The 24,926-nt window shown below is 35.4% G+C and overlaps 1 protein-coding gene across 2 annotated transcripts in view; it reads right to left on the bottom strand.

Annotated features, from left to right (window-relative positions):
• Nucleotides 1-24,926, bottom strand: part of LOC118742356 (cyclin-dependent kinase 6) — a 124,736-nt gene that overhangs the window by 19,105 nt on the left and 80,705 nt on the right. For both annotated transcript variants that reach the window (XM_036474366.1, XM_036474367.1), the window contains exons 4-5: nt 21,536-21,671; nt 6,830-7,158 (exon numbers count right to left, since the gene is read on the bottom strand). In XM_036474366.1, the coding sequence (XP_036330259.1) occupies nt 6,830-7,158; nt 21,536-21,671 (465 nt within the window). The remainder of the gene's footprint in view (nt 1-6,829; nt 7,159-21,535; nt 21,672-24,926) is intronic.

Genomic DNA, 24,926 nt, shown 5'->3' with positions numbered 1-24,926 from the left:
GATGAAGATGAAGATGAAGATGAAGATGAAGATGAAGATGAAGATGATGATGAAGGTGACGATGATGATGAAGATGAGGATGAAGATGATGATGAAGGTGACGATGACGATGAAGATGACTATGAAAAGAAGATGAATGATAAAGATTAAGATGATGATAAGTAGACTGTTATGATCGACTTGTAACTTTCGCATGAGATTTCAACGTCAACTTTTCGCTGGCCAAATCTGATGAACTGACAAAATTTTTTAAAGACAAATTTTCACTGGAAATGGTTAATGGTAGAAATGATCCAACAACCAAAGGAGCAGCTACCATTGATGCGGTTTTTTCCAGAAATAATAATATTGAAATAAAGCATTTCATGTCTTACTTTAGTTACCGCAATCTACTAGTTAATATTGTAGATATGGATGGTTTCTCAGGCACAAAAGGCACAAATAATAATCAAACTTTGCAGTTGGTTATAAGAAATAAAAAATTAAGGGTCGTTAAAAAAAATTCTAAATAAATATATTTTTTGTATATTAGAAAATATGCACATTTGTATGTATATCGTACATTTCTTTCTTTCTGGCATTTCCTCTATTAAGTTTCACTTCTTCCGCGCGTAGGGACAACACGCACTGAGTTTTTCTCGCTCCGAAACAGAATTGTTTTCTTACAAGATTACGCAAAAAAGCTATAAATTTCTTGGTCGTTCGTTTTTAGGTATGCCACTTTACGAATTTCGAAAGTTCAAAAATAGGATTTGTAGGACGATTTGTAGCAAAATCAGGAATATAGAGCTGTCAAACTATCGATAGTCCAGTCCATCGATGTTTTACGATAGTCTTAAGGATGACTATCGATACTATCGATAGTATCGACCCATTTATATGTTTTTCTAAATCCACTTATTTTTCTTTATCTTGCTTTTATAAAGTTGTTTATTTTAGCGCCTCACGGTTGCATTTTAGTATCGAGAAATATTGCTAGAAATTCATTCACCGTGTAGACAGTCAAAAGGCGATTTCAGAAGTTTTCCCAGCAATTCGCCTTTCGGAAATAAAAAACTTTCTTTCGAGAAACACTTTATATGCAAGGTGTCACTGCTCATGAAACTGCTTTCTGAAATTTCTCAATTTCACAGTCTTTTGAAATATACTGCATTGCCACGTCTGACACGCTCTTAAGACGGCAATGTAACCTCTGCCATTTCCATGTTTACAAGTCTATTCTGCACGTTACCGAAGGTTTAAAGCACGAAATGACCTTCAACCTTCATCGTGGTCAAATGCTGTATGCCTCCGTATCAACGAAAAAAAACAAAAATTTTTTAACGTTTATTTGGCCAAATTCATGTTTGGCCGTAATTACAAAAATTTGGACACGGATCCATTAAAAAGTTTCCTTAAAATGGCTGGGAAACTCTATGATCCAACTCATGTGAAAGCTGCTGAAAAGGAGAAAATTGGGCGAGCTGGACGCCAAAGCGGACAGCCTGAATAAGGCCTTCGGAAAAGCCCTTAAGAAGGCTTGTCCTCTGAGGTATGGCAAGAAAGCGCGCACACCTTGGCTAAGGAAGCAAAGGAAAGATAATCCTTCAACGAATGCTACAGGAATAAGGTATGGGACCTATACAGAGAGAACCTAAAGAAATACCAAAAAGCGATACGGGACGCCAATGAGCTTACTGGAGGGCATTTTGCGAATCCATCGTGGATACCAAGAAATCTGCGAGATTAAGCAAAATCCTTGCCAAAGGGCACTCACAGCCAATATACATAAAAAGGTCAGATGGTTCATGGACCGAATCGGCTGGAGAGTCGCTGGATATCCTTTGAATACACATTTTCCAGGGTGCAAAATCGATGTAGTGGAAACCGATGCCCCAGACCACATACCAACCCTCTTCGAGGATCTCTTGGAGGAGCTACTGGAGAGGGAAAAGATAAAATTTGCTGTCTTCAGCTTATCACCCTATAATTAACCGGGTATAGACGGAATACTACCAGATATGCTTTAGAAAGCTTCTGAGATGGTCATTCCAGTCCTAGAAACAATTTTTAGAGGGTGTCTAGTCCTGAACCACGTTCCATTAAGGTGGAGGAAGATTAAAGTAATTTTTATTCCTAAAGCGGGCAAGCGGTGTCATGCCAATGCTGAAGATTTCCGACCAATAAGCCTAATATCATTTGTGCTCAAGACGTTTGAGAGGCTGTTGGATTTGTATGTTAGGGACAAGACGTCCAATTTATCATGCTCTCAACAAGCGTACTTGAAAGGGAAGTCAACGGAGACTGCCTTACATGAAGTGGTACATATAATTGAGAGTTCGCTCTACTATAAACAATTTACAATGGCGTGCTATAGACATCGAGGGGCCTTTAATAATGTGAGTGTAGATTGCATCCATGAGGCACTTATGGAAACAAGGATTGATCAGTGTGTCCGGGCTTGGATAGTGTCTCTTCTACTAAGGAGTAGAGTAATACATGACGAATCGGGGTACCAAAGCAGGGCCGTATATGCAGTGAGTGGCACCCCACAGGGAGGAGTGCTATCACCGTTACTATGGCTCATGGTCTTAAACAAACTACTGGTACTCAGAGAATCAAAGCGGTGGCTTACGCCGACGATGCAGCGGTACTGGTATCTGGTCAGTTTCCTTCGGTCATGTTCTGTTAGCGTAAACCCTGAGAAAACTGACTTTATGCTTTTCACAAATAAAACAAAATTACCTAATTTTAATAGACCAACGTTCCGAGGAATGGAACTGGATCTGTCAAACAAGGTGAAATGCCTTGGAGTTATTCTGGATCACAAACTTAACTGGTAACCAAACATTGAGGAACTTGCTAGGAAGGCCACGGGTGCTCTTTATGCAGCCAAGAGAAAGTTGGGCAACAGATGGGGTTTGAAACCAAGAATTGTGCACTGAATGTACACGGCTTTAGTCCGACCCATAATCTCTTACGGGGCGCTGGTCTGGTGGCCAGCCCTTACTAAGGATTGCGCAGTTAAAAAGCTAGGGGGAATTCACAGTTCAGCAGCCGCTAGCGTAACAGGTGCAATGAGATCCTGTCCGAAGGACGTTTTGTACGTCCTTCTTGACTTATTACGCATAGATACCTTTCAAATTCAGCTGCTAACAGCGCCATCAGACTGCGTGCCCTGGGGCTCTGGAAGGAAAAACTATTCGGGTTCGGTTCGCTGCCCACTGACTATATCCTGTCGAAGACCTGGGTTCACCATAAATCCCGAGCGAAATTCCCAAGCTACAGTGACTGGAATGCGGAAAATTTCGGGTTCTTGCAGGGCTTAAATGTCTTTACGGATGGGTCAAAGATGGAATCCGGAGTTGGTGCTGGGGTTTTCATTGAGCAATATAACCTAAAATTATCCTTCCGCCTAGCAGACTATGCAAGCGTTTTCCAGGCCGAAGCGTTTGCTATTAAGGAGACAGTAAGGTACATCAAAGAGAATGTACACGCGAGAACGCAAGTGAACATCCTCTCGAATAGCCAAGCGGCTATTCAGGCACTTTCTTCTAACTCTGTTAGATCTCAGCTAGTGGATAAATGGCAGAGTGGCAGAGGATGAACTGCACAGCATCTTAAAGAGTTTCCCGGCAGTTCTGGGTGTCCTACGACCCACTCAAAACCAAAGCTCCAAAGCAGTGTGGACAGGCGTACATGCCAAAAGGATAGTACTGCCCTTCAATAAGTTCTGTCGCAGCTGCGAGGACCCGGGCATAAAAGAGACAGTCGAACACTTGCTGTGCGAGTGTCCAGCCCTAGCAAGGATGAGGCTAAAGATACTCGGCAAACCATTCCGGCAGAATATTTCAGAGTGTAATCCACTAAAACCAACCAACCAAGCGTATACTCCATAAGCGCGGCCGAAGGCCGCCTACGCAGAAAGACTTTCTGTGCTAAAATACTTCGGCCTCCTTTTTTCCCGCAACACAGAAAGGAGAATTCTACTTAGTAAGGGTTATAATCCATAAGTGCGACCGATGGCCGCCTAAGCAGAGAGAAGCTCTGCGCAAAAATACTTCGGCCCCTTTTTTCCGGCTACACAGAAAGGAGAATTTTACTTAGGGAGGTTTAATATCAAGGAATGAAACCGATTCAAAATAACGTTCCGGGGTCGGTTTCGGTTTTGCATCGTGTTACGTTTTCGGGTTAGGTTTCGCTCTTCAAAAGTTGTTTCAGTTTCGGTTTCGTTCCGGTTTCGGTTTTGGCATAAAAAAATGAAAACAAGTTTGACAAAAGTTCATCACCAGATACACAGCAACAACGTCATCACCAGATTCACTTAAATTTTTCCTTTTTGCGTGTAAAATTGAAGATGTATGAAACCTAAAATATAATTGCTATTTTCGTCAAATATTTTATATATTTATATATATTTAAATATAATTGTTATTTTCGTCTAATATTTATTAAATAATTATGAAACTTTATCCACCCATTGATTTATGTGCGCTTTACAATTATACATGTGAAAATGAAAATGAAAATGACTTCTTCCAAATAACCGAGGCTAGATCGGAGATTTAATTTATTAGGCATCTTTTTAGGAGCTTTTTGCGAAGAACCTTTGCCAAAATTACTACTTAACAAGAATTTCAGAATGAGAGCGCAAGACGAACTCGACAAGAAAAAGAGGAAGCATCGACCAAAAGGCAGTATTGCCAAGTTTTGAATTTGAAAAAGCACCAAATATTTATTGGTGTATTTTATGGACCTTATATGCATACATAATTTTATTATAAGGATGCCGATTCAAATTAATAAAAGTCAATATTTCTTGCACGACGGTCGATTTCTTCTGGCATGATTGAAGGTGCTGCCACATTTTTTGTTGTCGCTTATGATTTTTACTGTGCCATGATTTTATTTAAATTTTTGTGAAGTTGCTTACCACACTTATGAGTGCTATAAATTTTGCTTCCGTTTTTTTAAGATTTTATAATTTGGTGACTTCAAACTAAAAACAAAAGCACCAAAAACGCACCAAGCACCAAACTCAAAAATTTTCGCGTTTTGAATACCCACTAAATTTGGTGCGAAAAGCATCAAGTTGGCAACAGTGAATGTAAACAAAAGCATTTTATGACGTCAGCGATTGGGTGGATGCTGTCAAATCGGCGATGAGAGGGTTAGCGGTCCGCGAATGGCGCGACCTTTATTTTCTGGATCGTGCGTAGCCGGTGTTGGACGGACTAGGGTTGTCTTTTTTAAATACTTTGTAAAGTAAGGACTATTGATGGCGTACTTTATAACAAATGAAAGCTTGATAAATTTTCTGTTTAATTCAAGAACTTTTGCATATAACGAATAGGGTGATACAAATTTTTTTAATATATGTTTTAAATTGATTGGATTTTTTATGAAAACTGTTTAAGGTATATATAACATATGTATATCAAATTAAAGAGAATTCTCTATCGAATGACATCAAAAGTTCCAAAATCCATGAAAACGTTTTCGCAAAATATTGATTTAAAAAATGCCTAATTTGAACTTTGACCTTTAATAATTCTTGTAGGTTTTGTTTCCCTCGAAAAATATACCGTTATGTTCATCTTAATTTTTTATTTCTTATTTGAGAATTGTAGGTATTCTGCATTTGTTCCGCCCCCTGTTAAATGGAGGAAAATATACCAAATCGGGGTTGCTCTATCTTCTGGTGGTATAACCGACTTCCGGTTTTGACCGGAAGTGGATTAAACTGACCAGAAGTCCTTTTTTTTTAATTAGAAATACATACATGCTTTGACTAAAGATTCGGATTCTGTATATAAAAACGCGTAACTGTCGTTTGAAACTTTTTTCTCGGAAGTGCCTTTTCCAACCTCTACATGACTTTCAAACTTCAATTCTTCCTAGCTTGCTTAAACGAGTGAAAATATTTTTATTGGAAAACGAAGACTACTAAGTCGGGGATTCTCTATCTTTTAGTCGTATTACCGACTTCCGGTTTCGACCGCAAGTAGGTTACACAGACCGAAAGTACATTAGGGCTATTCGCGATCCGGTGCAAATGGCCTAGCATCATTGCATTGCAAATTTGTATTGCAAATTATTTGCAATACACAAACAAAATACACGCATTTGCATTTGTCATGGCTTGGCAAATTTGCAATACCGAAAATCCATAGCATAAATATGCTATGCATTGCATTCATAAACAAAACCAAAGCTGATGCACAAAAAGTGTTTTGCAAAAGCTTTACCATGACAGTTTAATAAAGGTCGCTCACAATCCATGGCATATTTCTGCAATTGCATAAATTTGTCAGCTCTTATGCACCGAATCGCGAATAGCCCTATTATTTTAATAGGAAGTCCATTCCAGAAAAAAGTTTCCAACAAAAGATATGTATGCATTTTTGTTGGCAGAGCCCGAATAAATCAGTCCAACCAAAATCGGAAGTCGGTAATACGACCAAGAGATAAAGCATTCCCGACTTGTTGATTCATATTTTTTCGTTTTCCATTTTAGAAGTCCAGGACGAGTTTAAGTGCGAAGGTCATTTAGTCGTTGAAAAAGGCATATCCGAGAAAAAGGTTTCAAACTAAAGCTTCTTATTTTTATCCTCAGAATCCGATCCAGTAATAAAAACATTAATGTCTAATTTAAAAAAGGAACTTCCCTTCACAACAAGGTAGAGCATTTCCAATTTGTTATGACATATTTTTGCGTTTTCCATTAAAAAACATTTCTCCACATTTTATATGGGGTGACGGGTGGTCTAGGAAACCCTGTATACATATGTGCATACATACATACATATGACACGGTATCATATTTGTTAAGGCTCTCTTCATTACTTACTCAAAAACTCGATCTAGTTGATTGGCTTCTGACGTGCCCGGAAAAAGGGCTTTGCGCGCAAACATTTCTGCTATAATACAAGCAACACTCCAAATATCAACTGAACTATTATAAGATTGTGCCAACAAAACTTCGGGAGCACGGTACCAAAGTGTCACCACTACGGAAGTTAATTTCATTTCGAAATCGTACGTTTTCGCCAAGCCAAAATCTGCAATTTTTAAGTGACCTTGCGACGATATCAGTAAATTTTGTGGCTTTAAGTCTCGGTGAATGATTCGATGAGAGTGTAGAAAATCTACTCCAGTTAAGAGCTCCCGTGACAAACGCTAGAAGAAAGAAAAAACAGCTAAGTTAATTTTAATTTCAAAAGCAACTTTTTTAAATTAATAAAGGAAGATGCACGAATGATTCAATAACACTGAAAAATTTCTAAAATTTTGAAATTACACAAAAAACGCCGAAACACGTGAGCTTAATTTTGAGACGCAGATTCCGGACCTGTATCCAGTTTTTTTATATCAGGTAATTTTCCAAAGATATTTTCATTTTAATTTGCATTGGTAATAAAAAATGCTAACTTCAACAGAGAAAAAAAACAGATGTTTAGTAATTTTTTTTTGTTTTTACTATAGTCTGTTTAACAAAAAATCAACCTACTAACGAAAAAATCAAGCTACTAACGAAGAAAATCCAAGGATAAAAAAAGTTGTGAATGTTCGGAGCAGGAAAGAATGTTACTCATACGTACGGCGACCATCCGTACTGTTTTGTGCGTGGCAGTCCTCTTTTTTTACCTCCCTTTTATTAGCTCGGGATGTAACTATGTAATATTGATGCGCCTAAAAGATTCAGCGATTTCTATTCTCAAGTTACATACCTGATGGCAGTACGAATGGAAATTATAATAGCGGGGTTTTGGTTTTTTTTAAACTATAATTTTATTTAGTGAGTTGTTCTGCTAATTTTACATGACTACATGATAGTGGTCCTCGATCAACTTTGCGTGAGGATACGTGGTTCTTATGGATTTCCGGAAGGTGGACCTGGGACCAATATATTTTTGTTGTTCTGTAGCTCAGCTCCGATTTGCTTGAAATTTCGAATTAATATCTTTACTAATTATATAAAGAGAAGTGCCTTCTTTTTACAAAAGGTGAACTCTCGCACGCTTATACCGATTTTTTGAAATTTTGGACACCCACTGCAGACTTTCCAAGGATGTTTATAGGCTGATAATAATTTCGATATATCAAGGGAGTGTGGCATCTCCCATCCAAATCGAATTTTTCATACCGCGCATCTCTGGAAGTATTTGTGGTAGAGTCCTGAAACTTGAAAAGGGGCGAGGCGCCTTCCAGACATACTGAAACTTTTACCTATCTGTAAATTCATAAATAATTCTTCGATACGTTTGTTTGTGAGTGAACTCCTCCTAAACGATTTTGATAACTTTTTTTTTTATGTGTTTGAGTGGGTCCCTGTTGATAATAATAGGGTCAGTACTATTGCAAAAAAAGAACTGCAAGGTGGCGCTGGAGTCGATTTATTTGTAAATATCGCCAAGTGAAGTCATTCGGAAACAGACAATTCTTAATAAATACCTACTAATACAATTGTAAGATGATTGTTTTTTGAGGCCAGTGTTAAAATTTCCTATTGATGAAGGCGTGAAGTACGCCGAAACGCGTAGGAGGAAGAGAAAGCTCTACCAATGACCCAATAGGAAATTTTAACACTGGCCTCAAAACACAATCAACTTAATTTATTTGGAGAGCAACTACCGATACAACCAGGAAACAAAGCATAAATTACACAACACGAAACACTTTTTCGAACACATTAGATTTAAATATGACGAGGTTACTTGCTACACCATAAAACTGTACAACAAAAACTATAAAAAATTAGCTAAACAAGAACAAAGACTAAAATTTCTACTAAAATGCAAGAATTTTGGAATAACACCACCACACTTAACGGATAAATTATGGAGAATAAAACATGGGTTCCAATTGGACATTACGAAAAAAGAGTTAGAAAAAATTGAAGAACAGTTTATACTGAAAATCGTAAATTTGGAAATAAAAAAAGCTAACATGCAAATAAAATTAGTCCGAAAAAGTATAGAACACATCAAAACAAATCTACATAGGAGGAGTCTCATTTCATGCTAGTAACAGAAAAACTGAAACAATTTAAAACAAATATAGCACGTCACACCGAAAACAGTCTCAATGAAAAATTACAAAGCCATCTAAAAAAATAATTTTACAACATACGGGTTTATAATCAATGAAGATTGGTTTATAAATAGAACCAGCATCCCAATTCCAAGAGAATCTCGATGGCTTCTTTCCTTAGGGAAAAAGTTTGCGCTGCCTATGACACGGAACAATTTCTCGCCGGTTCACCTGATTGCGGAATTAGAGCCGGGAATTCAGACTTTAGAGGAAGCAGAGAAAAAGATACTGCAAGATTCAATATCGTCACTAGAGACGAATGAAGGCGCGCCAAAAACTCTTTACGGAATGTACATACTATTACAACCGCAAACATAGTTGACCGCGAAAAAAAGTATACGCCTCCTTCTTCGACGCCAAATATTTAAACGCGTCTTTCTTTGCCGTCAACTATGTTAAGAGTCTTTCTTCGCTGAAGTTTTGTTATGCGCCTTTTTTCACGGTAAACTTTTGAGCTCGCGCCTTTATTCGTGTCTAGTGACGATATAGCCACCAGCATTAACGCATTCAAAAATAAATTTAAAAACAATAAAAAAGAAAAATGTATACTTAGAATATTTGAAGACACAAAACGGTTTATAAAACAACATACGGACTCTATAGTAATTACAAATGCGGATAAGGGAAATAAAACGGTGATGATGAAAATGAAAGATCTATTGAACGACATATATACATACAAAACGATACAAATGGACCCAACATAAAAAGTGCTGAAAAGAAACAACGCGATAGTAAATGACGTATACAAACAGAAAAACATGGACAATTATCAGCACCTAGACTATATGGACTTCCGAAAGTACACAAGGAAAATACACCCTTGAGACCTATTTCTGCTTCATCCAATGTGCCCTGTTACAGCCTTTCAAAGGTCATTGGACAAACTCTTACCACTCTCACAAGAAAGCAGTTCTTAACGATGTTAGAATTCTGTCTATGCGACAATAACTATTTTTTTATGATATATTACCAACAAATACACGGAATGCCGATGGGAAACCCGTTATCGCCCACTGTAGCTGACATTGTTCTGGATAAAACACTTGACGACAGCATCGCTGAATTGAAATCTAAGGACATATGTATCAAATACATCAATAAGTATGTAGATGATATCGAACCCTAAGCGCCAAAATAACGTAAGCGCCATTTTTTCAAAATTTTCTTTCCGATGCCGAAATACATCTAGATGCGCGAGGAATATTTCTGCATTAAAAATAAAATTTTGAAAAAAATGTCGCTTACGTTATTTTGGTGGTTAGGGCTCGATATATTCGCGATCGTAAAAAGAAATGACGTAAAAGATATTTTAAATGTGTTAAATTCCCAACACAATAAAATCCAATTCATCACCGAGTTAGAAGAGGGAAACCAATTAGCCTTCTTAGATTTCGAAATTCACCACTCAAATAATAAAATAGTAACAAATTGGTAGTCGAAATCTATAGCATCTTCGAGAATGATAAATTACCCTCGAACCATCTATGGGCACAAAAGAAGAATACGGCAACAAACCTGATCAACAAAATCTACTCCTTAAGTGACCAGGAGTTCAGAAAAAGTAACTTGCAGAAAATAATAAATAGACTGCACAAGAACGGGTACACAAATAAAACTATTGGGATACTAATGGCAACAACAATTAGAAAACTAAAATCAGCGCAAACAAACAATAAGTTTTCAAACAGAAGATTTACAGGAGTCACATACATACAAGGCCTAACCGACAGCAAAACACTGCACAGAAATATTCAAAACAAGAACATAACATATGCACATAAGCCACATAGCACGCTATATAAAATATTCACCAAAACAAAAGACGAAATAAACAAACAACAACAGCATAATGTGGTCTATCAAATCCCATGCACAGGTAAAGTCAACAAAAACTGCAACAAAGTATATATAGGCACGAGTAAACGAGCCCTTGGAGTCAGAATTAGTGAACACCAAGCAGACGCAAAAAATAAGAAGACAACAGCAGCACTTGCACAGCACTTGACGAATAGCGAACATAAAGCAGATTTTGAGAACACCATAATTTTGGACGTACAACTTTGGAGAGTCTGCGAATACAGGAGAGGATAAGGGACGCGATGAACTTTAAAGAGGACGTTGCCAATATAAATTGTGCGTACCGGATGGCAATACAAAATAATAAATCAGATGGGCGAAGACAGTGACGACAAATGAAAGTGTGCAGTGCAATGTTTTGCGTTTATTGTTATGTAAATAGTTATACTAATATAATATGTAAGTGCTATTGTGATAAAAAAGATGTGTATATGTATCTATATGTATATTTTTCGGCCGCTGTGGTGTAGTGGTAAGCAGTGCGCGCTCTCACTCATCAACACCTGGGTTCAAGCCCTGGTCAAAGCAACATCGCAAAAAATATAGAAAAAGGTTTTTTCTTAACAGCGGTCGTCCCTCGGCAGGCAATGGCAAACCTCCGAGTGTATTTCTGCCATGAAAAACAGCTTCTCATAAAAATGCAATCGCCGTTCGGAGTCGGCGTAAAACTGTAGGTCCCTCCGATTTGTGTGACAACATCAAGGCGCACGCCACAAGTCGGAGGAGAGGCTCGGCCAAACACTAACATAAGTGTAAGCGCCAATCTATTATTATTATTTATGTAACTATGTCTAATTGTGTGTATTATGTTTTGTTTTTTTACAATAAATCAGACTCCCTGATGAAGGCGTGAAGTGCGCTGAAACGCGTAGGAGAAAAAAAATTTATGCATTCGTATGCATAACCATCTTATATTGTTAGGAGGGCTCTATTGCGTATCGTTATGAGACAACAAGTCGATTCTCTTAAGGCATTTAGTTTTACAGGAGATCGAAGTGACTGTTGCTAGCAATTCGCTCTAAACTTTTCGTAAATTAGAGTTTTCGTCGTTGTTAAAATCGTGGTATTATCTTTAGAAAAAATAACAGTTTTCGAGTATCCGCTCATGGACATTGTAATCTAGAGTATGTTTTTTCATTGTCACGCCATCTAAAAACTGACGAAAGACGTAGATATTCACGGATTGATTTTTTTTCTTTACTTATTATGATGGATTAGGAAAATAGTTACGAGAGTGGTCGAAATGGTCGGTCCTGCCACAAGCCGCCACTGTAGTTTGGACATCAGTTTTTATACGCGATTCTTAATTTTTTTGTGTTTAAAAGATTTAAATTATGTAAAAAATTATTTCATATCTATATTTTCTGACGGCAATTCCGCATCCGCATTTACAACAGTTGATAATAATTTAATGGCATCTGACGACAGTTTATGATTTTGTTTTGGTGGGTTTAAACCAGTGGCGGATCCAGCGGGGGGTTTTGGGGGTTAAACTACGTGTCAGTCAATGGCGGACACACGGGGGGTGTTTTAATACATAGACACCATATTATGCATACATATGCGCCACATTAAAACACACCCCGTGGGTCCGCCACTGACTGACACGTAGTTTAACCCCCAAAACCCCCCGCTGGATCCGCCAATAAGATGAACAAACTAAGAATCAGAAGAGCTAGTTCATTGAGATGAACGAACTAGACGTGAACTAAGTATTCTTTAAAGCAGAGGTCGGCAAAATTGACTTTGCGAGTGTGTTGGTGAGCACAGAGTAATCGTACTGCAGAGTAAAATTTAAAGACCAAATGTGTCAACAATGAAAAATTAGTACTGTTGTTCTTCACTATGATATATATATGTATAAAATTGTAATTTATATATTATATGCAGGGCCGAAAAGTTTAAGAATTTGCTTGGAATTGCTTATTTTGCTTACACTGATTAAGGAAATTTGGCTCAATAAATTTACATGAATTAATGAAATTAAAGATTCAATAAATGTAACAATTTCATCTGTGCTACGAACTAATTTCCTAATTTTCAATAACAACATCATCATGCATGCAATTGAGTTCCTGCAAAACTTGTTTAAAAATTTCTTTGATATAGAAGCTATCTGAAAAGGGTCTTCCTTTTTAAACAATATTAAAAGAAATTAAGTTTTCAGACGTCCTTTTTAATGAAGTTTGGGCCTTACTAATGTTTACCTATTTTCTTCTTCTAGTTGGGAAATCCATTCCTTAAACTTTAGAACAAAATGTTTTTTCTATTCAGTAAACAAATTATCTCTCTGCACACCTCGAATATTTGCAAAATCTCTATGAAAAATATTATAATGTCTACTGAAATTATAGGCGCATGGGGTCAAGGCCATTTCAAGTTGAAAAATATGTATTGGAGTGCTTGGAGCGTGCTCGCGCTCTTTCTAGCTTCCTAACTCCCCGCGGGATACGTTAATAATTCACTGCCAGAACATCGGCGTGTACACACGCTACTCTTTTAAGTCCTGACCCCTTGCGACCACTTACGTAACATTTTTTGGCGGAGGTAAGTTTTTATTTTTGTATCTAAGTTTGAAGTCAAAGTCATGCTTTTCTTTCTTAAAGTTAACTATAATCAGTGTTGCCATTTTAGCCATTTTCCGGCTAGATTTAGCCGGTTGCGGTAGCAAACAGCCCGAGAAATTTCGATTTAGCCGGCAGCCGATTTGTTAGCCGTTTTGCAGAAAAAAATTAGCCGTTTCTAGCCGATTTTGCTATTTGCCTTGTTTTCTTAAATTTCAAATATGTATATTTGTTTCCATTTTTGACTAAGTGACCCAAAATCTGTTAGAAATGGTACTAGCCTTATCGTAGAGAAAATTTTCATGTAAGGCATGGTTGTATAAAATTGGGCCGATTTCGCTTATTTTTATTTTAAACGAATAAGGGATTTTCTTCATAAAATGTTTGTTATAAATGTCTTAATTTTAAGTGTGAAGTTTTATTCGCAAACTTAGAAAATAAGAAATTGATGTGTTTGTGTTTGGATATAGTGCCAACAAACAGAATAAATATTAAATGTAGATATTTTCTTCCCAGATAGCGCATATTCAATTCTGCCTAAATTACAAAACGTAATTTTTGCCCACTCCCAAAGGTTTAAAGTAAGGGAAAAGTTGATATTTTCAAGCACTATGTACACATATGTATTTTTTTAAACAAACTTTTTTGCTGAGAACTTATTTAAATTCCAAAAACCGAATGCCAACTTGAACTAAAGGAACCAACACTGAAGTGAGTCAAAATGAAAATAAAAGAGCACAAATTTCTATGTAAAGCAAAAATCTCTGGGAATCCTACGAGACATCTGCCGGTCATGTGACCGGTCACCTAAATGGGAGATCTGCAGTCTTTTGGCATCATATTTTACATCAGAATTGAAGGGATTTCTGAAAAATCTGACCAGTTCTTTTGTGTAACTGTGATTTTGCATCCCTTGTCAACATATGGCCTCGGTTGAAGTTAACTTAAGGTCGTTGTTTTACTGCCTTAAAATTGAAGGGAAATTTTTACAGCGTTTTTTATTGTATTGGTTTCTATTTGAGTGTATTGAGAATCGGTCAGTCTGAAAACGCCTTGTAGGGAAGACAATAGGTTTGTTCGTCGAAAATCCAGCGAGAATTATCACTCAAAATATCAGATAGTAAGAAAAAATGCTCCCAAATTCTCTCTCATGTAGAGAAACTTGCAATTTTCTGTACGAACGCAAATTTGCAAGTTTTTCTGCCAGCTCGTGTCCACGGTTGCATTTCAAACAAAAGAAATTTGTATAGATTTTTTAAAATTCTTTCAGAGGGGCAAAAAACAGGATCTACGTGTATATAGCTTGTCAGTCCGACTTTCTTCAACATACGTTTCAATTTCTTTGTCGGGTCTCCTATATCGACTCTGGTTGAGATTGCATTCCGATTATGAATACAGTTTTTTTTGCCGAGTACCTTTCAAATCATTGGAATTAAATAAATTAATTAAGTAAACAAGTATTAACTTACATTTTTCGTTTTAAAATCGCTCCAGCTTGTAAATTTTTAAATTTAGCGAACTTGTTTATTCAAATTATCCTCGACAAAAAATCCAACCATGTGCCACAATCATATGTTTTTCGTGATTGCAAATTCTTGCTGGCAAATTTTTTTCCGGCTCGAATTTGTAACTTCTCTCCAAGAAATAGTATTTTTACTCGTGATTTATTTAAATAAAACATGTGAAATTTAGTTGAAACATGTTAGCCGTTTTTAACCGGTTTTATTTGCCAATTTAGCCGGTTCGTCCAAAAAGTTCTGGCAACACTGACTATAATAAAGAGCTTTAATATTTATAACAATACACATTTCGTTTTATTTATTTAGTAACGGCTAGAACTTCGTCGCGTATATATGTATGTGTCGCTACTCGCTTGAGTGCTGACCCCACTAACGTAACATTTTTTGGGGGAGGTAAATTTTTAATTTTTTTTTTAAAGCTTGAAGTCGAAAATATGTTTTTGTTTTTTTAAGTTAACGATAAGAGAGTATTTTAATATTTTTGATAATACACATTTCTTTTTTTTATTTTGAAAACTCTTTTTTCAACACTTTTATTGAGGTGATTGGGGACCCCATGCGACTAATTGTGTGATTTTATTTATGCGCCTAATTAAGGATTAATAGATATGTTGCACAAAAGGTACTGCATATCACCAAACGCATTTGTATTCATAAAATATATTTTTCTCAATCATTTTATTCAAATGTATATCCAAGTATGTCTACTGTAGCATAAGAAAATTACCAGCATAGCCGCCGCCAATGTTGCTTGGTTGGTGTTAGAACAACGACTGATTTAAAGAGCGTAAAAATACGTGCGTTGAGCGCAGTGATGAAATCGATGGTACAATTGTACTTTTTTGGTACATTTTGGATCCCAAAAGTACACTGGTACTACATCGAAATTTTTGATACAATTTTGTCAAAATACAGCATTACGACAAATTGTGTCGAAATACCACTTGTGGATAAAAATATAGTCATATTTTTCCTACTATATACAAGTAAATGCGTGGTGTTTATTAAAAACGAAAGACTTTTGATGTGTATACATCTTTGCTTTCGGTAGGGGTAAAATTTTCGAAGCTGTAACGCATAGTCCCACAGAAAATTTCGAAGCAAACTGCAAAAAAACGTTCGGAAATGCATAATAAAAAATGTTTGCGAACTGCAAAAAAGAACGTTCGAAAATGCATCACCAAACAAAAAATCATCAAGTGCACCCTGCGAACTTGCATCCTGGTGCATGCGTTTCCTTTTTGTAGCACTGCGCCTAAAAATGCACAAACGCTGCAGCGGAAAAGGAAGGAACTACGCGATGCGCCATTGCACATATGGTACGGTTGTTTCCAAATTTCCAAATTGTGTATTGCGGCAGAAAATGTTTAATTTCATTAGAAGCACCCTGTGTTTACTTGCTACTGCAAATGGTTGCATACATTTAGGCATATGAAGAGTAAGAGGAAATGCGGTACAAATGCTTATTATTTCCAATTATGAAACTCCGCGCCTTAATTACGGAGCTAATCACTTCGCCATCAATGCTGCCAGATTCATAGTTTTAACAGTTTTTTAGACAAGATTACAGTTGTTTAAATTACCTCTTAGTACACATTACAGTTTTTCGAAATTTCCGACTTGAACGAAAAACGTAAAATTTCGTTTCGTTTTTCTTGTAAGTCAACTTTTAAGACAAAAGAAGAAAGCGCGTTTCCTCGTATGAAACAATTGTTTTCAGCTGTTCTTTGGATTCCAGTCGCCACTGCAAATGTGGAAAGAATGAATTTGAATAAAACAATAAATAAACTACAAATTCCAGCACACTCTTGTAGTTTAAGAACTAAAGATGATTTCGAAAGTACTAAATTTTAGGTATCGAATTAATTATGTAAAAAAATTAAGAAAGGAATTTGCGAAGCATAATAAAACTGAACTTCTCTAAAACAAAATGTGTTTTAAATATTCCATTTTATATATGATGATCAGGGTCAGGATTTTGAGGCACTAAAAACTTGAAAAAGGGCAAAATGAACCATGAAAAAAGCCAAAAAGGCATTTATTTTTTTAATTTTGTTATGTACATACATACATACCTCTATGTACAATGTGCACGTCTGATTAATTATATAAAAAAAAATACATACAGTGGTCAAAAAATTATAGCCGAACCACTTTTAGCCACGTTTTAACATATTATTTTTTTTAGTTATTTAATTTTAGTTATTTTTTTTTTATTTTTATAAAAATATAGTTCATTCTTTAGCAAAACCCGTGTAAATCCCAGGTTCCAAGTCATTTGAAACTTGGACTTTATTCTACTAGAATTCAATGTGCTACAAAACTGCACACTCAGAATCTTTCTAGGAAATTAATTAGTTCTATTTTTTAATTTTTTTTCTTTTGATATTGCACAAAGTTTTACATTTACATTTTTATATTGGGCTATTGGAACAAATAGGGACGATAATTTTTTTTGTAAAAAAAAAAGTTGAAAAATTTGAACACATTATTTATCGTGATAGGATAAAGAAAAATATTTATGCATTCATACGAAATTTTGGCCAAATGCCTAATCGTGTGACGCTACCTTTAAACTTATATTTATGTACATACACGGCTGTTTCTAAAGAATGAACTATATTTTTATAAAAAGCTGACCAAAATTAAACAACGACAAAAATTAAAAAACAATAAAAAGCATTCAAAATTTGGTGCAGCTGTAATTTTTTCGACCACTGTACATAAGTGGACTATGATTACTAGGCTGTGCTATTATAGTAACACAGTGCCACTAAGTACATTTTAAAATTTTTAGGAAATACCCTCATTGGATTATCGCGAAGCAGTGATTTGAAAGAACTAAAGCCCAAAATACAATAACGCAGTGGCAGCCAGGGTTGCCAACCGTACTATAATATATACTATTTTTTGGGTCTGCGTACTATATACTGTTGGAAAAAAATATAGTATGCAAAAATACTATATTTCTTCAATTATAAAACAAAGGGTCTACAGATCAAAAATGGCAACATTTTTTAAAATACTTAGAAAGATTTACCAAATTTACTTAAAATTATTTCGCTATGCTCTCTATTCCTGCAACTTCGGCATTCACAGAAAGAGTTTTTCTATTAAGATTTGGAAATGGTGAGATGAGAGAAATAAAGCGAATATCTCACTAATAAAAAATTAACTTTTGATTTATATTAATTTAAATATTGATAGCGATAAAGCATATAATACTTACACAGAAATATATTTTTTATAGACGAAATGCATAAGCAAGAAAACAGATGTACACTAAAAAATCATTTTTACTTTAAAACAAGTAAGAAAGTCAAGTTCGGGCGGAGCCGAACATTAAATACCCGACGCAAGTATTAAATATATGATTTTCACCTTTCCGAAACCTACCGCTAGATGGTAAGCGGGGGTGTATCAATGTTGAGTAAATTAGCGTCCTTAAATTTCGAAATATTGCAGTTTCAAGCATTTTTGAAATTTACCGTTATATGAAAAGCGGCCGTAATTTTAGTCCGATTTCAATAATTTTTAAAGTTTTGCTTTTATGTGGCAAGCACAATAACCTTACCGAGTTTGGTACAAATTGCTAGAACGGTTAGCGAGATACATATGTATATGTGATCACAAGTGGGCGGTGCCACGCCCATTTTCCAAAATTTTATCATAAACATATTTCTTGGTAAATAATTGTTGCAACCACCAATTTTGAATAAATTAGCTTTAATATTTACTGATTTATCGAAGATTTTGTATTTCTCGAAATTACCGTTATATGGGATGTGGGCGTGGTTATTGTCCGATTTTAAAAATTTTCAGCCATTTGGTATGCTGTACCAGGACCAACAACTGTGCCAAGTCTGGAAGAAATCGGTGGAGAAGTTGCCAAGATATACACATGTAACCATAAGTGGGCGTGGCTGCGCCCATTTTTCAAAAATTTATAATGTTCTTATTTTTCGTCTAAAAATTATTGTAAATATCAATTTTGAGTGAATAATCTTCAGTAGTTACTAAAATATCGCAGTTTTCGTATTTCTGAAAATTACCGTTATATGGGAGGTAGGCGTGGTTATTGTCCGATTTCGCCCATTTTCAATACCATCCGTCCTACGCCCAAAAGAAGTTCACGTACGAAGTTTCGTTAAGATATCTCAATTTTTACTCGAGTTATCGTGTGCACAGACGGACGGACGGACAGACAGTCACCGCTTAATCGATTTTTCTTTTCATTCTGATCATTTATGTATACATTTGTCTATATCTATCTCGATTCTTTTTGCCTGTTACAAACAACCGTTATGTGAACAAAGTTATAATACCCTTGTGAGCAAGTGCGCTCGGGTATAAAAAAAATACTATATACATATATTTGACGTGTACTATATTTTTTCAGTTTTTTTTTGAAAAAGTACAATATATTTCTAAGAAAATGCTGGCAACCCTAGTGGCAGCGGCAGTTTTTCGAAATCTGCATTGGTAAATGATGCAGACATAATTGAATTTCAATTTCGCAAACTGAGGCTGAGTGAAGGTAACTTCAAAAACTGTAACAATATGGAACGTTTTTGAGATTAAGTAAGTTTGATTAAAAATGGATTAGGTGAAACGGCTTTTGGAGAATTGTGTGATTTAGTTCATAACATTTTTAGTCTGCCTCACAGTTCTGCAGCAGCTGAGCCCATTTTTTACTGATTTAGCATTAATAAAAACGAAATTAAGAAAACAAATTGCAATTTAAAACTTTAAATAATATAATGTTAATAATATACAATTGTAATGCACTTTGGATGCAATATAAAAAAAATCGTTATAAGAACTGAATTAGCATATTTTTTTGATAAACTCCACCCAATTTCCCGATGTAATAAAAATTGGTGAATTTTTTACCATTTGGTGCATTTTTTTGGTACGGTTTTTGGTAGGTGTGTTTTTTGGTTGGTTTGGTGCCGTTACATACATAAAATAAAAATAAAATATATTCCGACGAGTTGATAACCTCCTTCTTTTTTGAAGTCGGTTAAAAATGAAATTAATTTAATTCCCCTGTGTGATCGATTACATTTCTGATTGATTTTAATACTTTTTCCCCTCAGTGTAGCGTTAAGATATTCAGAAATGAAGGGACAAACAGCTTTATCCCGCCTCCGAACTGCAAATGGATTTAATGAACTTTTGAGAAGCTTTCTCATGGCGGAAATACACTCGAAGGTTTGCCATAGCCTGCCGAAGGGTGACCGCTTTTTGAAAACACTTTTTTATAATTGAGAAGATGCCCAGTCCAGCGATCAGGCCAAGGTCCTACGGAGTGTCCACTCAGCCACAGAAGCTATCGAATGTGAAAAGGAGTGCGCCAATTGGAGTTAAAATGTTTATTATTATTATTTTTTTTAATTCGTAAACTGAAGTCACACCGTAGGTTTGCAAACCTTCAACGATTTCTTCATCGCTTACATTGATAAGGAAAGGTGCAAATATTGTACCTTTAACACAGTTGAGATTCACTTGGTAGGTGGATGTAATCGGGCAAATGCCTGGGAGAGATTTGGTACTCAAAAACTTTTCGGCTATTTTTTTGTTCTTGGTTACGACCAGCGTTGCCGTTTTGATACAATTGTATCATTTTTGATACTTTTTTGTTCTATATTTTAAGAATTCTGTTACTTTTGGCTGGTAGAAATTAATTTTTGAAAACTATGAATAATATTAACTATATAATAATTTTTTTCTTGTTATTTAAAGTCTTAAAATTTTCTAAATCTAAATCATTTTGATTTTTGCTCATGCTTGTATTATTGTAAAATAATTTGTGTTGCGTATGGAAACAACTGCGCAGCTTTTAGTCTAGTTTTGACTTTGGTGTCCAGATCGTTCTGTAAAATATGGATAGGAGCATAGAAAAAATAAATTTTTTAATACTCTTTTTTATGTTTTAAGGTTGGAGCTATCAAAATATACAACGCACATTCATTTTTCTTGCACATATTTACTTGAGCAAAGTTTCTCCAAAATAAGGTTTGCGCAATTTTATTGTGTAGTAATTTCCACAATATTGATTTGTACCAGTCTCGGGTTGCGCAATGATTTTGTGTAGTTTAGGCGTTTGTTTTTCGTTGTGCAAATAAGCATATACATAGATTCTCTGTTTTTGATAACCCTTAAGTAGTGATGTTGGTCCATGGGATCAATCGCGATTTCCCAAAACCTGCTAAAATTAACATACGACAATATTTTACCTAGGCGACGAAGTGCACTATCCAATGTTCAACTTGAATCACATTTCTTACAATCAGTGTATTTACCATTAAAAAATCAAACTTGGCTGAAAAAAAAACATTGCGCTTTTGGGTCAGTGTACGGAACCTATTTCCATGTAGTACTCGACCATAGCTACAACCTACACTAGGTTTTGTTTCGGGTGTATTTTATAACTTTTTTTGTAGCACCGTGTTATTAAGTTAATAGCCTAGCAGCAACTTGTTATATATGCTAATATAATTTAAAATCATGATTTACCTGAATCGTTATTGGCGGCATTCCGGATTTTGGTAGTCTGTCGATTAAATCCGAAAGATCCTGCTCCAAGTGTTCAAAAACTAAAAGCACCATCAGTTGATCCTCGCGTTCAAGAACTTGGCACACTTCAAATAGTCTGCAAAATCAATTGTATAATTACATATGTATGTAGGCATGCGGACGTTTAAAAAGAAAGTATTTTATATAATGTGTAAAAAATAAATAAGGACACACAATAACTTATTTGATTTTTTTCTATGTACATTACAAAAAAATTAGGAACGAAAGTGACGATTTTTTCTAAGATATGTACACTGAGGAGCTAAACCGATATATTCGCAATATATTAAGACTTTTTTAATCTAGTTTCCGATTTCACATCTTCAAACGGTGTATTCGAGCTGCAAATAATGCGGTAGTGTTACTTTTTTTTATTGAAAGATCATCATGTTCACCGCGAAAATTTTCCGCGACTCTGCCTACACCAAGCGTTCGAGGAACAAAATTTTAAATCAGTTGCTCAACATTGGCAAATCAAAAGCAACATACAAATTTTTACTGCACAATTTTTGGAGCATTTCAGAAGATTTTCAGCTGAGCATCAGCAAGATATCATCAAGAAAGCAACGAGGCTGCAATTTTGCGGTAGTATTTCTTAGCTCGAGCTCACCCAGTAATTTTTTTTTGGAACTAAAGTTTATTAGTATTCAGATATGAAAATTGTATTTTTTTTTGTAGTCTCTTGACCAGGGTGGTTGCGAATATTCGCATTCGCATTCGCAACCGCGGAGCTTCCGCATTAATTTTAACATTCGCATTCGCAATAATCAATGCGGAGCTTTCGCGAATGCGAATATTGTGCAAGTGCACTAATAAAACGTACAAACAAAATGACAAATTGTAGCCAACATTTTTTGCCTGTGGAGATGCTATGTTAAAACGGTTCCCCTGTGTCCCTCTTCTTTTGTAATTTAAAGTCAAAGAGTAAGATCCTTCAACAGGTATTTCCAGATAACCTTTAATTAGGTATGAATTATGTAACGATCGAATATTATTTGTCAATGGTCTGTTGAAAAAACTGCTTGCATCGCTAGTCCTTCTTCCACTTTTTCTTAGATAAGTGTAATTATTATTTTTTCTCATAAAACTTATTATGATTAAGTTCCGTGTTTTCTTTTATTCTTTCAGCTTGAAAACAACAACTCAAATCGCACATAGGGGTATTTCAACGATTTAGGCGGCCAAAAACCAATTTAACCAAATTTTGGAAAAAACTTAAAAAATTAGTCAAATAACATTTCCCAGTCCCCCTCGCTTTTTTAACTTGCACAGCGAACGTTCACCGTTGACCGGAAACAGAATAATCTAACGCTGCTTATAAATAAATTTTCGCTCTCTAGAAAGATCGTGACGGGTTTTGAGTTAATATTTTGATTTCTGCATTATATTCTTAAAAAGTAGTGATGGATCCGCATACAGGAGGTAATTATGCATTTAAGAATACATTTTTTTAATCATTTTATTAAGCAAAAGTTCAATTTAAATGTAACGAAAATAGCGGGTTTCAACGAGTATGTTTTTGTTAATTTTTGTGAATATTAAGGAATTTGTTGTATCCCCGGAAGAGATCGCGTTAATATTCTATAGCGTTATTAATATAGTGTGAAAAGACTTCCCGCAGAATGGCAGATAAGTGGTATTTCTTAACTTAGAAAATGTATTAAGGAAAAATTTAAAAACGCAACTAGTATATAGTAACACTACTTTAGATCTATTTTAACACTAAAATTACACCTATTAGATGAATTTGAGGCCGCGGAACTAGAAAATGAATCCATTTAATTTAACAAATAAATAGTTTTCGAGATATTAGCAAAAGTCATGTTCTCTCGGGCCTTTCGGTCCTGTTGCTAGAAATCTGCGGGAATGTAAGGCGAGCCCAACTATGTTATATATTTCGGAATAAATATTTGTTTTCCTTTACATTGGTGTTATATAAGTGATGATTAAAGATTATTATATATTTAGATAAGTGTCAATTTAGATAAGTCTACGATATTTCAGTAAATGTTGTATCCAAATTGTTAAAAATTAGTATGTAAAGTAAAATTTTGGAACAAAATAGGATTATTATTAAATTTTAGAAAATGGGTGTGGCCCCTCGCCCACTTATGATGAAATGTTGTATCTCAGTATCCGCTTCACTAATCCGTACCAAACCGTACCGTATGAGCCTTGCTTAGGCTATATCTAACATAACTGCCAAAAATTCTTGAAATCGGGCGATAACCACGCCCACTTCCCATATAAGGGTAATTTACAGAAACGCGAAAACTGCGATTAATCAATAACTACTGAAGCTAATTCACTTTAAATCGATTCTTGGAATAACCTCTTAGCATTAAATGAAATCATAATGTTTTTTTGGATAATGCGCGTGGCGCTGCGCACTTTTGACCACAAATGTATATCTCGGTAACAGATTTATCAATTTGTACCAGGGTTGTTGCGAATATTCGCATTCGCATTCGCAACCGCGAAGCTTCTGCATTAATTTCAACATTCGCATTCGCAATAATCAATGCGTAGCTTTTGCGAATGCGAATGTTGTGCAAGTGCACTTATTAAGCGTATATCTGACAAATAAAATGACAAATTGTGGGCGTGGGAGTATTTGTGTAACAAAACTGGTCAAATGTCATATTTATCAACTTTGATAAAAATGTCTTTCTTAAACTTTATATCCGAGCTATCAATGGCAGCCATACAAGTTCCAACTTCTACTTGACCTTTGACGTACGTCAAAGAGAACATAGACTTTTTAACAATGTGTTTTTTTTCTTTATCAAGCATAAAAAATACATACATTTACATAAATAGTTACTAGTGTAAATAATACATATGTATATGGTGGTAAGAATTTCCTAAAAAGAAACGATGAAACAGGAATAGTCGTGCGAAACCCCAGTTCAATATCTGCTGGAAGTAGGGTTGCCAGACGTACTGCTTTTGGGAGTAAACGTACTCCTTTTTATTGTAATGTACTCCCTTGTACTCCCAAAAAAAATATCTGGAAATGTACTTCTTTCTTAGTTTTGTACTTCTTTTGTACTCATTTTTCCAGCTATTAATATTTTATCATATACAGGGCGTAAAATAAAAACTGTTGCACAGATTTTATTGAAAAATAAAAGGGAACTTTATAGATTTTGCGAAAAAAGTAGTTAATTGTTAATTATCCACAGATTTTACTTAAATTTTATTAATAAGTTTTTAAATTTTAACCTTCATTTGCGTTTACCAGCGGTAAACACTTTGAGAGAAAAGCTCAAGCGGCACGCAAGTCTTCGTCGGTTACTTTATTACATATCGTCACTAGACACGAATAAAG

This window comes from Rhagoletis pomonella, unplaced genomic scaffold (genome assembly GCF_013731165.1).
Source record: "Rhagoletis pomonella isolate Grant_MI unplaced genomic scaffold, Rhpom_1.0 Rhpom_scaffold_00007, whole genome shotgun sequence".
Taxonomy (NCBI): domain Eukaryota; kingdom Metazoa; phylum Arthropoda; class Insecta; order Diptera; family Tephritidae; genus Rhagoletis; species Rhagoletis pomonella.
Note: the sequence above shows the minus strand (reverse complement) of the source record. Positions and strands in the feature narration are given on the sequence as shown.